This window comes from Sander lucioperca, chromosome 19 (genome assembly GCF_008315115.2).
Source record: "Sander lucioperca isolate FBNREF2018 chromosome 19, SLUC_FBN_1.2, whole genome shotgun sequence".
Lineage (NCBI taxonomy): Eukaryota > Metazoa > Chordata > Actinopteri > Perciformes > Percidae > Sander > Sander lucioperca.
In genome coordinates, this window is record NC_050191.1 from 6,820,169 (window position 1) to 6,837,298 (window position 17,130).

Consider the following 17,130-nt stretch of genomic DNA (forward strand, 5'->3'; position numbering starts at 1 on the left):
TTGAAAAAATATTGAATACCGATACCGAGTCCCGATCCGATACTTGTATTTGCTCAGATAATAGAGCTGCACACTGTTTTTTTTGTTTACAAAAATAACTAAGTAAAGAAAGTAACTCAAATATGTTTTAAGCTTAACAAGTCTTTTCTCTCAACACCAAAACAGTTCTCTTTAGGATCCCACCCCCAACCAAAGCATAAACAGTTTCATATTCCCCACTGGACAACGAAAACTAAACTTAGTGACCCGTCTTGCGCCTAATAGTCAATCTTTGATTTTCTTCTTGTGTTTACCGATGTGGGCTCCAGGGAATGGCGGCCTGAAAGCCTGGTTTCCTGGTGGAATCAAGGAAGAAGTGTGGAGGATTGGAGTAATCCGCTTCTGTAAAACGGATGACTAAGAAAGACAGACTTTTGTACTCGTTGCCAAGGGCTGGCAAGCTATGAGACACTCTCTGAACAGACACTGGTGAGTGGCCGTGCACCATGTTGGTTTGAAAGTGCCGGCATCCAGGCAGTCTGGCACCTGGCTCAGGGCGTGTGTGAGTAAAGCTGCAGACACACCGACCAGATAGCCGACCCTCGGCAGAAAAGGCAGTTGGACTGATCAGTGTCCCCGAGTTGGTCAAAAACAAATGCCTCAGAACACACCAAAGCGACGAGACGTGATACGTCTCCATAACAGCAGGCGGTGCTAATCTGTATTGTTGCCCAAAAATGAAAACTGGCAGCTGATTGGACGAACGCTAACCCTAACCCGGAAATTCAAAGCCAGACTGTCATGGCGGCTTGTTCAGAATATGATCTCATATTGTACTAAAATAGTTCACTGAAACGTGATGGACGACGGCACGGAACACACCGAACAGACTCGAGTCACCGACCTTGCCAGACTGTCCAACGGCCGATTATCGGCTCTGTGTGTCCGGGCCTTATAGGCTGCAGCCACTACAAGCTGATCAGAGTAAGGTAATCGGGGTGAATGCCGATCCCCGATACTGTAATCGGGACATCCCTAATTATTATTATTAAAACTTTAATGGTAAATCATATTCTAAACTCTGCAATAGCCTTTTAGAGATCCAGAAGATTTGTGTCGTCACCCACAGTGTTGGAGGAAGTATTCAGATCCTTTACTTAAGTAAAAGTAGTAATACCACACTGTAAAAATACTCTGTTACAAGGAAAAGTCCTGCATTGAAAATGTTACTTAAGTAAAAGAATGCAAGTATAATAATAAGTCTAAAGAAAATATTCTTAGTAAGTAATAATAAAAGTAAGTAATAAAAGCTGATACATGTCCCATGTGACTATTATACTATTATTTATTAAATCATTAGATTATTATTACTCATTAATGTAAAAGCTGGATTTTACTGTTGTAGGTGGAGCTCATTTTGAACTATTAAAGGGATACTTTGGCGACTTTTTCCAATTTTATTTTACTGCATTTATTTATACCGCACAACAGATCCCATTTCTCAGCAAATATTATATACATTATTGTTTACACTATTGTATATATTACAGTATTCATATTTTTCACGTTTCATATCTCTATTTCTTCATATATATTGATGCTATACATTTAAGTATATCATATAGCACATATTTTTATTTCATTTTTACATACAACCCCCCAGGGGTTCAATAAAGTATTTGGATTGATTAATTGATTGATTTAAACCAGCTCTGTGTCATGGCAGTGTGGGCAGATGAACGCCGTGTGGCTTCCCTCCGTGGTGCTGCTCTCCGCGGAGCACCGGCTGATACTCCTTGTTGTTTTGTATTCCTCCAATATCAAGTTGTGTCCCTTAAATTCCCAAATGTCTGCAGCCTCTTATTGCCTGGGGATGTAATGGTAACGTTTGTGTTGTCGCTAACAGAACAAAGAACACGTGGCTGGGTCTTTACCTTTGCCCTGATGTGTCACATGGTGAGCCCTTCCTCTTGCGTGACTCTGGCGTGGCAGGGTCCAGGGGGTTTTCCCCTACTGCACTCATTTTCAGCTTTAACTGACCTGCGGAGGAGGAACACAACATAAAGCAAAGAAAGGGTAACAGGTAATACTGCAGTTCTCCCCCAAAACCTAAAAACAAAACAATTGTAAACAGGGCTGGGTATTGTTTAAAACTGTTGGATTCCGGTACCAATACCGTGACTTCGATACTGGTTCCTGAACGCTACTTTTTCCGATACCAACTTTGTAAAATCCCTTTTAACAAAAAGAAATTACAACAGTTCGAATTATGGATAAAATCGTATTTATTTTTCAGCTCCTACTACGTGAGCCCTGTGCGTAACGTAGAGTTTTTCCTGCCTGCCTCTATGATGTGTACCGTTAGACAGCCAATCAAAAACATTATTATATCTTGGTAGAAGCATGCTGCATGCTTATTGGCTCACTGACTCTGATTAAAATTTGGTATTGAATGGCGAGGCATTTTTCGATACTAAAGAGGCAATTCGGTTTGTGCCTAAAAAGTATCGAATTCAGTCCCCAGCCCTAATTGTAAAGTGGCTTGCGCGACTTTGCCTACACTCAACGCGTAACGTATAAGGACCGTTATCGGAGCGTATGTGCCGCGGAATGTATGTTTAAAATGGCTATACCTGCTCTGCACACACGGCGTAGGATTGTGTGAGTCACAGGCGAGACAGAGAGCTTTCCCTCTGGGATTGTTGTTGTTTCTTCAGTTTTTGGAGCCGGCACAGCGCTGGGAAAACGTTATCAGAGGACGCAGGTGAGGGAAACAAGAAATAGAAACAGAAAACTCTCAAAATGAGAGAGTCGTTTCCTGTATATCGGTAGTTTAATTTAAAAGAAATATAGACACTTTATGATCCATTTCTATGTAAAAAGGGCCGCACACACCTCGCGTAAAAAACAATGGTAGGGGAAACACTGGAGTAACATAGGGTAAATTCCAGTTCAGTCTGTGCAGCTCTGCAACAAACCATCCCACTGGTGCTGATTCCACTCTATTAGTCATTTTTCCATGCTGCAGTTTGTGGTAAATATAGTTGTGGATTTGCATTTGCATATAAGGAAAAGCCTCCCTAATACTTTGTCTTTTAGGTTTCCGACATTCCTCATCAGTCTCCCTTAATGGACTTGTGCCTGTTCATCTGCAAAGTCTACAGCCTGCACCTCTCTCGCTGCATCGGGATGGAAGCCATGGCAACAGAAAACGCTGCAACATTTCATGAAGCACACCGTGTATAGAGCACACCTGCCAACACTCCCGTTTTTCCCGGGTTTCTCCCGTTTTTTTAGCCCTATCTCCCGGACCCCTCCCGGTTTGTTATTTCTCCCGGGAAACTCCCGTAATTTATTATTATGAATTATTAATTATTATTATTAAACGAATACTATTCACACACCATATACAATTATCAACCCGTTTGTCACCTCAACCTGGCAACCTATAACCGTTGTGCAGCTGATCTCTGCGCAAGCTTCGCGGAAAGTTCAGACCTGAAAGCGAGCCGATAAAAAAGGCAGGTTAAGGTGGTGTTCCCGCAAAGAAATCAAAATATAGCTGTAAATTTCAACAGTGTTGGACGCAACAATTTACATGCATCTTACCTAGTCATATCGACAACCTCCACGCTTTTTGTAAGGTGTGTCACATTGATTTTAATGTAGTGCACGGCGGGAAAAATGACATTACCCAGCACCATCGCGCACATAAGCGATTTCATCCTTCATCACGAAAGGACAGACAGAGGCAGAAAACATGATGCAAGCTGAACTCACTTAACACTTAACGCCCCATGTCCCAGATTTTGAAAACCAAATGTTGGCAGGTATGGTATAGAGGGATAGTTAAAAGGCTTCCTGCACGATCCATTAGGCCAAATACTAAAGTTAGAAGTTAAAACCCTTTATATGGTATTAAAAAATTTAATTTAAGACCATCTTATTAATCCAGATACACACACACACAAAGCAGCAAAGGATGTGAATCTCTGTCATGTTTAGCCAACTGTAGAGACAAACAAGGTTCATTATTTTACATTCATTTAGATTTTCAGAGAGATTAATAAATATAAAAAGCCTTTGATTTATTCTTGGGAACTGTACACATCAAGATGGACTCAAGTCTCTTGAATCTGTAAAACCACATCAATGCTGCCTGTATCTGAATAATCCACACACAAAGGTTTTTAAATCCATGGGTAAACCGCAAAAAACAAGCAGCCATTATCACAGAGTTGGGTGCTGCCGCAGGGCCACGCTGCTCACAGGACTCTAATCCTTCCTGACTAGCCTTTGTGTACATTTCACCTCAAACCACCCCGCTCTCCTCCTCGGCCCTCCTTATGCTGCCAACACGCAGCACTTAACAAAAGCTCCATCCGCCACAGTGAGAAATGACAACCATGCTCCACATCAAAATACAAATTAGCCTAGTTTTTGAGAGACTGAGTTTAGCATGTGCTTAAATGAGAGCTGAAACTGGAGCTGTAAGTACGGTAAAGTCAAATGATCACCTGCGAATACGGATTTATCAAAACAAGATTTGACATGTGTCAAACATTTCAGGAAACAGGACCTGTGTGTGTGTGTGTGTGTGTGTGTGTGTGTGTGTGTGTGTATGCTTGTTTTACTATATTCGTTGGGTCCAAAAAACAGGGAATACAGTATACTTGTGGGGTCTGCACAGCCTTGTGGGGCCCAACATGCTGGACCCCACAAGGTTAAAGAGCTGTTTGAGGGTTAAGACTTGGTTTTAGGATTAGGGTTAGAATTAGGTCAAGTCAATTTATGACAGCTTCTGGCAAACAACAAGGGGGATTTGACGTAATTGACAGACGACCAGATGTAACGGTAACGGACACCTTGAACATTGTTGGAAACAGTTGGGATAACGTAAGTACGCAAATCACTCAACAAAATATATAAGAAGGTCTAGTCGTCTTTTAGGCGTTTAATGCGGAAATGTTGCATTTTATATCTTTACACAGTTTATTTTCTGTCCTTGGAGTAATCTTTTCAGCTCTAATGTGAAGTGGCAGCCTTTGTAAACAGAGGAGAGAGGCTATATGTTTCCAGAATGACCTTGTCAACAAAATGCTGTTCATTTATGATGTTGACAAGTCTAAATTATGCCAATGTATTTCTGGCAATAAGTACTGTATCAGGCAGGTACAGATAATTGATGGAAAAGAGCACAAGATACAGTAGTTATAATACCATAACGTACCAGGCAGCACCTACTGCATTTGCTGCTCTCTGACCTTCTATTTTATTTATAAATTCCAACAGACGTCAAAAACATGCTCTAGCTGTGTGTTCATGTGAAAACGTGCCTAACAATCCATTTTCCTATAAGCAATGAGGGAAACCTGACTGAATGGTCGATAAGCTCCTCAGCCGTGCACAACAAGCCATCAACAGCCATCATCATACCCCCGTTTCCACACCATTGTGATTATTTTTACTCCAACCTGGTAAGTGTTTATGTTTAAGTCATTACACTTGGTAGCCAGCTTTGCTTCCACATCCCAAAAATGTTATATTAGAAACATCTAGAACATACTTGATTGGGGGTGAACTTGATGAACTTTTTAACTACAGTCCACTACATGGAAACAGTCAGGATGCAACACTTTGACCTCTTAATCTAAGGTTTTCTGGTAAAAATACAGATTCAAATTGATTCTTTTTACAGTGATGTAACAGTTTGGCTGCCCTTTTACCGCATTCACACTTAAGGTGCGTTCACAACGCCAAATTTGCGCAAATTGGGCTGCGTGAGTACATACAAAGTCAGAGATTGGATGGAAAAGGAGCTTTCGTGGTGAAAAGTAAGGAAGGAAGTTGAAATTATGTGTCTGGTGTTGTGTTGAGGGAGCAGTCACAATGTTAGCATAGCCCTGATCGATCCAAACTCCATTCAGAAAACAACATTTTTAAATGTTGTTTGCTTGTCATCTTGCAGACAGACCTGACAAAGTATGAATTCAGACTTTTTTTTACAAATTGGCATCATGATGTTGTTATTTGGCTTTTTTTTATGTGTTTATTGCACTCAAAACAATGCAAAATCTGTACCACAAGTAGAGAAGGCAGTCAAATTCACAGCGTTTGTTTGCTCATCTGGATGATGTTATATAATCCAGACATGACACTGTTTGATTTTCTGACATATCTGGGATTTCCCCAACAGCAATAGTGGTTATTTTGGCCATGTTGATGACAGAAAGAAGCATTGTTGGTGCCTACAGCACTACATTGGCGGGTAACGCGATTAAACACAAATGATTCCAATATGATCCTGAAATCCACCTCACATAAGTAACGAGACACAAATGTAGGCAGCCGGTCAGAACACACCATTACAGTAGTGCATTCATGTGTCTTGGATCGGATTGGGCAGCTATCTGATCTCTGTAAATGCATCCAAGAAGCTTTTTTAAGCATTCTAGCCAGATGTTGAAGCAGTGTAAATTACTCCAACCATAGTGTAACTAAATCAGTTTCAATTTCTGTGGAAATAGCCACTCATTGCCTGATTATCTTAATACATCCACGGTCTTAAGCTGAAAATAGCCATTTTTTCCTCATTAAACAGCAAGGGAAAAAACAGCTCCAGCGATTATTTCACATACAATCAAAATGAGATGACAAGTGCAAATAGGGCCTTAGTTCAACTTCATAAAATAAGAATTGTCTGCATAGTTTGCTTGCAACTGCTTTCATACTGTATAATAACTTCATAGATACATTTTCTCTCCAAATTTACTGTCAACCCTATTATTGCCATTCACTTATGACATCTCATTCAATCAATGCCTCAACACTTTTGGGTTACACTTTACTTGAAGGTATCTACATAAGAGTGACATGACACTGTCATGAACATGTCCTAAACATTATAAACAAGTCATAAATGTTTATGACATAACGCTTCTTTTTAGTGTCATTCGGTTTTTGTCATGACAAGTTATGGTTAGGGTTCATGTGTCATGACTGTGTTCATTACAGTGTCATGTCACTCTTACGTAGATACCTTCAAATAAATTGTTAGTAGTTGTAGGTGTTTCCTTGTTATTTAAATGGATTAATTTACACCTCAAAATTCTGAAAAGCATAAACATCATTTAACGCTGAACTATTAACTGTCTACACCCCAGCTGCATCATATCTCAGCTGTTATCTTAAAGCTCCAAGAAGCGCTTCGATAAAAGCTGAGGTACAGGTGAGTAAGGCTGAAACATCATTGCAGCAAGGTTTAGTTTTCAAACATCAGTTACTCAGTTTTCAAGATACACAAATGCACCGTTTCACCATAACTGAAAATATACTGTACACATGCCCAGATTATCCATAAGGGCACTTGGGCCAGTGCCCAGGGGCACCAACCATTCACAACCAATGGGGGGGGGGGGGCAAGCTAATGTTCAACACATGAAATAAACATAAAATGCTAAACACAGATGTGTCTCTAATGTGAAGGCGGCAGTAGATCTTTACCGTTAAACCTCGTTGGGAAGTGCTGATAATAAAGTTAAACAAACGTATAACACTATGCAGGAGCTACGTAGGAGTTACGTTTTGGTTTATGAGGAAAAGAAATATGCAGGTACGATGGTTAGACAAAACTATTTACAGTTATGAAGACAGGTGATGTCTTTTCCAGTAAGTACCTGTCTTACCAACATGCAGAGGGCAGCACAAAAGTATCATGGACCCTGATCTCTACTCCAGTTATCACGCATGAGGAATTACAGTTGCAGTAATAAACAAGTTGAACAAAACGGTATGTCCTCAGGTAAGGCTATGGTAAATTGAACTACACTTGAGTAAAGTTCAGCAGAATTTTATTTTCTATATGAATGAATGAATGAATAATTTTAGTATTGTGTCATGCACAAAAAAAGTATGCCCAGCCCAAACGGGCTTACAAGACACCATTATTTATTGCAAGGGACCAGATACCAGAATAGCAACATAAATGAAACAAATAAACCTTCTTGTCTTTTTTTTGCCATGCTTTAAAGACAAAAGTCGCTAACTTACATGCATTAAATCTAAACGACCACTCCATTTGGCCGTCATCAGTACGCCACGACATTTCAGGATTTTGAGCTGCAGAAAAGAGGTCTCACTTTACTTCAAATCTTTTTTTTTTACCCACTGCAGCTTTAAATGCATTTAAAAAAATACCAACATCGTCTTGTTACACAATTGACACCCAGTAAAGAGTGAACTTTCACACATGCATGAACAAATAGTCAGCAACACATACATATACACAAACCAACAGAAGTCCTTACAGACAAATGTTGATAAAATAGTGTGGCGTTTCAAGCGTGTCTTTTCTATTACTACATCAAAAAAGGAGCCAAACTGTTCAGTCCTTCTGAGTTCAGTGGTACAAATTTGAATCTACTGACTAATAAATGTCAGTGATGAAAATGTCAGTTTAAATGATCCACTTTCTCTTTTTCATCCACACACACACACACACACAATTAGGACCTTTCTAGAGCAAGATTCATACAACATTTTCTTTTTCTCTCAGGCTAAAGCTAACAGCATTCATCTCTGCATAGATGATGCAGAGATGAATAGAAAGTAGTACAGTAACAAATGAAGCTTAATAAACATCTCTGCTGCTAAATTGATGCCCTTAACTGATCCTTTTGAATGACGTACGCAAAGCCACGTATGTAAACCCACAGCAGTATTTTCAAGACAGACGACAGCTTTCACAGCTTGCGCTTATTATAACGTCCGGCCTATGTTACAAGTGACTAATTAGAAGTGTTACAGCTGCATTGTGAGCCTCAGCTCAGTCACACCTTCACACATAGCAGCCTGAGCAAAAAATAAGGAATATAAATGCGCAGAAGAAAAACAAGTCTAATCCACACACACCTGTAGATCAGGTCAGCCTCCTGCACCTTCTGACCTCACCCCCCGCCTTCTTTATGTGACGTACGGTGGAGCATCGAGCCTTTGCTTGTCAAAGAGGAAGAAGAAAAAGCAGCAGTGACAGCGCAGCGGAGCCAGACCGCTGAGAAACACAGCCCAATGCCTCCGCGGGCTCTCCATAACAACCGCCTGCCGTCTCTGTATCTTTAGGTTTGTCTTTTTTTTTTCTCTCTCTCTCAAAGCTATCTCCTCCTTCGGTTTCTCATTCCACAAGCTGTACTGATACACACATGTGCATATACACACACACACACACACACACACACACACACACACGCAACAATGGCAGGGGAGGGGTGGGGAGGAACAGACCACCATGTAGGGAGTAAAGGATGTGGATAACAAGGAGAGGGAGGAAAGAATAAATGTAGAGGAAAAGAGAGCAAGGCTGACAAACTAACATTAATTATCCTTATTAATGTATCTAATGTACATACAAACTTTCCATTTTCATTATTAGGGCTTCTTTAAGTTTGAATAGCAAGCAATATGAGGATTTCTAGAGCTCCACTTCTCTTTATATCTTGGTCTTGATGGACAATAAAAAAGTAAAAAAAAAAATGTTTGGTAAAATGTCTCAAAAACCTATACATTTTTACGACTTTCTCATTCTTCAATATGGCGCTCAAACTCATACATATTATTCTAGGAATGTCATGAGTAGTGGGAACCCTTGAGTGCGGAGTATTCACTGTTTAAATAAACAGCTAAAGGTTAACACAATATATCATTACAGGATCAATATAAAAAGATATGAACATTTATAAAAAGACATCAACAAGGAAACCATTATTAAATGTTTATTTTAGACTCATTGTCACCTGACAGATTTTTGTTTTTCTTCTTAATTTGTGAGTAACTTCTTTGTTGTATCCTGCCGTGGAATGTGTTACATAATGTTTTCCAGGGAAAAAAAATATTGATTACCATTGGTTGCAGTTTGGCTGCCCTTTCACCCCCATTTAATATGGGAATTTAATTTGATATTTAATGCTGTACTTGCAAATATAATGGGAGTAGCGTATCACTTTAACAAAAGCAAAATGAGAATTATTTTCCACACGAGATTACCACACTAGCGTGACCACCCCTCTCTGCTGCACAGAGTTGGTACAGCCCATGAGAAGCCGCTCAGTCACTGTTGCTAAGGCCCACCCTCTTGAATATAGGACATGACCAAGAGAATGTACACAGCTTCGGTCCATCGGGGGCTACAGTGCAGGGAAACTGGAGACCAATCACAAAAATAAAATAATCCAAAAATGCACCATGGGGCTTTTACTTATCTTTTTTTAATTGTATATATTACTTATCTTTTTTATTTATTTTTTATTTCATCTATTACTTATCTTTTTTATCTTTATTTGTATACTTATGTTTTGTATTAAACTTGTTGTACGTGTCCTTATTGCACTGTGGGTCGGAGAGAGAGAGAGAACTTATTTTTAATTGCTTTGTATGTCTGGCCCATATTGCAGAATTGACAATAAAATTGACTTGACATGTAACATTTTCAAAACACTTCTTATGCATGGAATCTCAACTCTCTCACTCACACCAACAGTATTTTCAGGCAGACTGTCAGTCACTTCAATTGTTCTATATCTGCCTCACCTCAACGTGTCTATGTTGTTGTTTTTGTTATTATTGTTGTGTATTAATACAGTCAGAGTAAACTGATCTGAAAGTCTGCATGCAATAACAAAGAGAAAAGCAAGCATGATCAGGGCTGCAACCGTCACTTTCATTATCAGTTCATCTGTTATTTTCTTGATTCATCCATTAGTCTTATATAAAATAGCAAAAACTGCCATCACAATAAGGGCTACAACTAACTATTATTTCAATTATCGATTAATCTGCCGATTATCTTATCGATCAATTGATTGATTGTTTGATCTATAAAACGTCTGAAAATAATAATAAGATTGCCCACCACAATGACCAAAAGCCTGAGTTGACGTCTTCAAACTGCTTTTGTAGTCCGACAAACAATCTAAAATCCAAAGATATTCAATTTTCTATAATATAAGGCTTGGAAAAGCAGCAAGTTCTCATGTTTAGGAGACAAAAAAAATGCAAATATTTGGCATTGCTACTTGAAAAATGACTTTAAAGATTAAACAATGATCAAAAATTGCCTGAATCCAGGGTGTCATCTTAATCATGTCCCAAATAGAATTCCAAATATAATCAATTTACTATCTCAGAAAAACAAACAGTGATTATTCACATTTAAAAAGTTGGAACCCCTGGATTTTTGGGGGGCATTTGTGCTTTAGAAAATGATTAATTTATCAAAATTGATTATTTTTCTGTCAGATGACAAATCTTTTCAGCTCTGAACATAATGTTCTCTGTTAATGGATTACCTCTCAGAGAAATGTTCATACTTTGACATTAATAGGAACCAACAGCAGAGTGGAAAACGTTCAAAACACTGCAGGACGTAATTGAAAATGTTTAAGGGTAATGTACATACACATGATTTGTAAACATGCAAAAACACTGGTGTGGTCCTTTAAGAGTTCCTGCTTCTCAACTGAAAGCCCTGTCATGACCCAGTCCATTGTGTGCACCCAGATCCAGGATGTTTACTAAGAGTAAGAAATAACCTTGGACTGCACACAGCATAACACACACACTGCTACAGTGAGCCAGACTCCTTTGTGTATAGAATACGTACATAAAGCAGAGTGTGGTGGTGAGTTACAGCCAGTGTACTGCTGCCCATAGCCAGGTTCTCATGTTTATAACAATGGGGGCAGAAAAGTGAGCTCTATGGTAAGATACAAGAAATGCTCCTTATAAATTATGCAATATAACCCAAATGTAAAAAATACATATATATTAATCCATCGAAGGGGAATTGTACCTCGTCTGTCTTCTGTGCACACAGAATTTGTTTTACTTCTAATGATCTATAAATATATCAGTATAAATATGAATATGTTTTAAATAACATGCGTGTATGAAGTAATCTGTTAAGGCAGGCATATCAGCCTTCCTCAGTGCCTGTGTGTGTGTGTGTGTGTGTGTGTGTGTGTGTGTGTGTGTGTCATTGCTCACCTAATTTTTTTTCACGGAGCATTTTCAATAGCAAACACGTTCACTGCCAGACTGATAATTCCACATGAATATTCAGCATTTATTGAACTCCAATGGTCTCTGTGTAATTTAAAGTGCGAGTGAGGGTGTGTGTGTCCTCATTTCAACTCGTGAAACGCTACGGGGGGTAGAGTCAGACATGCTGGGATGCATGCAGCCGGTTTTTGGGGCCACAAGTCTCTGAGTGCACAGCGCAGGGGAATAATGCATAAAGGCCAGTGAGAGAGAGATGTTATCTTTCTTCTCTCTATCTCTCTTAACCGTCAATTTAGCCTGAACTAAGTGGCCCTCTTCAAAATTAAACTAACAGACTATTCATTCTTTAATGAGACAGTTTCAAATTCAGCCAATTATGCACCCGGTTTTGCATACTGAATGAAAAACCTTTCTTACGTCCAATTATTTTCACACAGGGCCTTCTTTATATAGTTTTTGTATCATGACAATTGATAGCGTTCAAAGTTTTATCATCTTTTTTTACTGTAGATCTTAACAAAACTTTAAAGCCAAAATAATGGCCAACAGTGAAACGCAAAGCCAAGCCAAGAAAACTAGTCTTTACAAATGCAAAACTCATTGCATTTACAACCTAAAATGAATACAACCAAACAGTTATTATGCCATTTCAACTATAATGGCACTGACTTTTGTGGCACTACTCACACTTTACTTGCTACTGGTCTGTTTCAAATTCATCCCTTTTCACCTTTTACAAGCTGCAAGATATTATGGAAATATTTGAAAAAAAGAAAGACTGAAACCCCCGTATAAAAAGGGTGGATATTATAATCTCCAATGCATAGTGATGGGTGCGCTCCTTAGCTCGCTATTAGCAACTGCTGCTGAAACAATTAAGCCATTAACTGATTAGTTGATCCACAGAAAATTAATCTTCATCAACTTTGATAATTCGTCAAAAAAATAAATAAATATTTTGCTGGTTTGAGCCTCTCAAATGTGAATATGTGCTGTTCTTCTCTTTTATTTCAATGTAAATTAAATATGTTTGGGTTTTGGATTGTTGATCTTAAGAAAAACAAGACATTTGATGGTGTTATGTATTATTTTTCACACTCCCATCACATGTAGACTAGATGATTAATCGAAAAAGTAATTGACAGAATTGTATTTTACATTACGAAACCCATCCAGGCACATGATGCGTGTGTGCACATTAATGGCTCACTTTCAGATCGATACAGCAGAAATAACCAGCTCCTGTGTCTTGCTTTACTTCTCTGAATATTAAATATTGACCTCTGTTCACCTCTAGCACATCCTACACACATGGCCTTAAGCCCTTAGTGAGAAGCTTAGTACACACACTAAAATAAAGAATAAATCGTAAGAACATTCCAGCAATATTTAGTGAGGATGCGTGTTGAATAAAATACACACTAGGCTGCGAGCTGCAACACTGTATACTAAGGTGAATATATACATATGTACTGTAGATATGTATGTTTTCTTTTTTTGGGGTATGTGAGTATATACATACAATGCAAATTGTAAAGAATGTTTTTAAGCTATATGATATAAATATGAAGCCATTCATGATGATTATTAAGGATAAAAAAAGGAGGCATGTTAGTTCATATTTGAACTCAAATGCCAAACAAATACCGTAATGTCCGCCGAAACGACTGGCAGCTCGCGGTGCTCTGTACCCGGCTCAAAGTCACCTATTTTCGGGTAACTGAACCACCAACTACCGCTTATACAATGGAGGTCTGTAGCCGAAGTCACAAAGCTCTGGAGCAGCTTAAACAACTAGCAACTGACGCTGGGCGTCATGGAGCTCGTAGCCAGCTGGCTTCACGCGACCTCCCGACCACCCTGATGATTGGCTGGAATAGTGTTTTCTGGCTCCTGCGCACCTGTTTGTTTGTTTGTTTGTTTGTTTGTTTTGCGCTTAGACAGCCAGGGCTGTGTAGGAACACCGGATTTTTTTTTTGCAGCACACACATAACATAGAGAGCTAGGAGATTTTCGCTGAATTTGATTGTTTTTGTTCTTTTAGCTTTTATTGTATTATTTTGTACACGTTACAAGCCTTCATTCATTCACCTGTGTCTTAAAGTGAGACATATTGCAGCCATACTTGACTTACTTGATCTAGGGCTCCAGTGGGTGAGTCATGTGTTGGCTGTGGTTGGCCTTGTCCAGGGCTCAGAGCAAAGATAAAGGGAGGAAAGGGAGACTGGAGGGGGAGCAATCAGTGGTGGGCAAACAGCTTGGAGTGGAGGTGATGGAGCGGTGGTGATGGTGGGGTTATAGCACCACGGCTGCTCCGTCACATGGCACCACCCCAGGTGCAGGAAGAAGCCTGTTGGCCTCTGACTGGGAAAAGAGAACAGAAAACAGAACAATGTTAGTATGCGATGGAGTAGGTTTTTTTCTTCTTCCTGACATCGTATACATTATGCTGTTAAGAGTTAATTTGTCATGGAAGTTACCAAAAATCATCACACCAGAAAACACCATTTTATTAATATAAGCGAACGTGTTCTAAAATGTTGCGGATTAAATGAGGCTGTACTTTCAGTAGTCAAAATTGATCCCTGTAAAAGTGACGGTAAAAACTAAGAACCCTCACTTGCTCACTGTGTTGGTGACTGCAGACTCACCTGTAAGCACATCTCAAATTTTCTTTTTTTCCTATTGTTTACACCATCCTTAAAACATTTTTTTAACCTCATAGGGCTAGGCAATATGACAAAAAACAATACAATCCCATGCTTTGGGTCAAGTTACAATTTTCATAAAAATGACTAAAACACGATTGAAACTAGGGCTGGGCATCGCAGATGAAGGTCCCGATTCGATTACGTTTTCGATTCATTATCAATTAGGTTAAAGAAATTTCAGTTACAATACCAATTTTGCTTGAATATAAAAGAGAGAGATTCTCAAGGAACTTATGCTGTGAAAAGCAAGAAGCAACCCTCAAATATTTTTTTTATAATGCACCAGGTTAATGTTTAAATTACATTGCTATATATACATTAGATACATATTCATTAGATTGAAAACCCACCTCTACTCACGACTATAGCCAACCATAACACACCCGTCCTTCACAAACCAACCTTTTCACTTAGTATTGTTAATTGTAAAGTGCACTTAGACCATGTCTAATGGTGATTTTACACTTTAAATACATTTGATTGATTGATTAATTGATTAAGAGTTGACCCCAAAAAAGTTAGTTTTCAAACCACTCAAAGATCTATCTTAATTGGAGAATCAATTATTTTAAGCTGTGGTTGAAACATATTTTATTAGGACTTCTTCGTATCTCATTCTCACAAATATGTGCACGTTATCCCACACCGCTACAGACTCAGTCAGTGCTTAGATGCTTTAACTAACAAGAGCACAAGACATCTACTTTAACAATGAGTTTCAGCACACACGGAGCAGAAAAGTCTGCACATGGATTCATCTGCTCCTGATGTTTGTGTTTCTTGACAAGACATCTGCCTGATATCCACAGACAGCTGGCTTGTTAGCCACCCAGCAGGTACAGACAGACTGAACACAGTACGATCAACACACTGTTCTGTCAACTTCCGTGGCTTCACCTCTCATAATCATACCGCCTCGTCAACAAACACCAACCGAGAACTAGCATCAGAGTATAGTCTTTTTTTTTAATTTTTTTTAAGTGCTCATATTATGCTCATTTTCAGGTTCATAATTGTATTTAGAGGTTATATCAGAATAGGTTTATGTGGTTTAATTTTCAAAAAACACCATCTTTTTGTTGTACTGCACATTGCTGCAGCTCCTCTTTTCACCCTGTGTGTTGAGCTCTCTGTTTTAGCTACAGAGTGAGACATCTCACTGCTGTTCCATCTTTGTTGGGAGTCGCACATGCTGCAGTAGCTAGGTAAGGACTACTAGCCAGTCAGAAGCAGAGTATGAGGGCGTGCCACGCTAGCAGCTAGGCGAGCATTATAACGTGTGTTCCAAAGTGACCACGTTTGTCTCTGAAGTAAAGGCTGGACTACAATAGAGCTGTTTGGAGCAGTTTGTGAACAGTGTTTTCTGTTGGAGATGGTAAGTCCCTTTGGGGTGGACTTTGGGCTTTTTCACTTTGTAAACCTATAACATGCACAAAAAAGATATATAACACAATAAAGGGAAGGGGAAAAGCCAAAAAGCTTCCATTATGGAAATCTTAAAAACGCTCCACCGTCGCGTTCCCGTCTAAAGGGTAAAAACGCACTGTCCGAGTGTGTGTGTGTATGCCGCGCGTGTGTGTGTGTGTGTGTTTGTGCATTGTTTGGAGCAATAACCAATAACTCCACCTCCTCGTCTGTCCAGACAAAACTGTCAGCTTTTGTTGTTCGCTTCGTGCTACCAGGGAGAGGAGAGGAGAGGAGAGAGAGAGGAGGAGAGGGAGACAAGTAGAAGGAAGGTTCTACGCAGGCGCGCGGACTTGGTGGATCGCATATCACACACTTTTGTGTCACCATATGCACGCAGATTTCCCCCCAATAACGCAGAATAAAAAGTGAGAACGCAACGCCACTTTTGCGTTTTCTCTTCAGATCGTTTCCGTCTAAACATAGCCTGAGTCACAACAGTCCTGTAAACTGTTGCAGATGCACATATGGTTTGTCATGACTTCATATACCTAATGGAACCAGCTCTATGTTACTTTTTGTGCACATTGTAATAACTTGATTTTAACTAATACCATTTCCTGCATTTATACATAAATTTAGGGACTATGGTTATACAAAATCCAGGAAACAATTAAGTTGATCAGTACTAAACTATGTAAGAAAAAAGTTGTCTTACTTTCACACAGAGTTATAAATAAAATAATATCAAATGAATTTGAAAGTGTGGGGGGGGGGAATAGAAACCGGATTTTGAAAAGTGGGGGGGGGGACATGTCCCCTCTGTCCCCAGTGGAAAGTACGCCCTAGCCCAGCTCTATATCCACATATGGACATTAAGCACCTAAGAACATTGTCTAAAAGGCAGAATTGTAATGTCTACATGACAAAGACAAGAAAGCGACTGCAGCTACAGTAAGGTTCAAGCAATCAAACAAAGTACCAC

The 17,130-nt window shown here is 39.3% G+C and overlaps 1 protein-coding gene across 2 annotated transcripts in view; it reads right to left on the reverse strand.

The window, feature by feature from the left end:
• Positions 1-17,130, reverse strand: part of ncoa1 (nuclear receptor coactivator 1) — a 65,227-nt gene that overhangs the window by 27,158 nt on the left and 20,939 nt on the right. For both annotated transcript variants that reach the window (XM_031321745.2, XM_031321743.2), the window contains exons 2-3: positions 14,165-14,394; positions 1,914-2,019 (exon numbers count right to left, since the gene is read on the reverse strand). In XM_031321745.2, coding sequence (XP_031177605.1) covers positions 1,914-2,002 — 89 coding nt within the window. In that variant the 5' untranslated portion in view covers positions 2,003-2,019; positions 14,165-14,394. The remainder of the gene's footprint in view (positions 1-1,913; positions 2,020-14,164; positions 14,395-17,130) is intronic.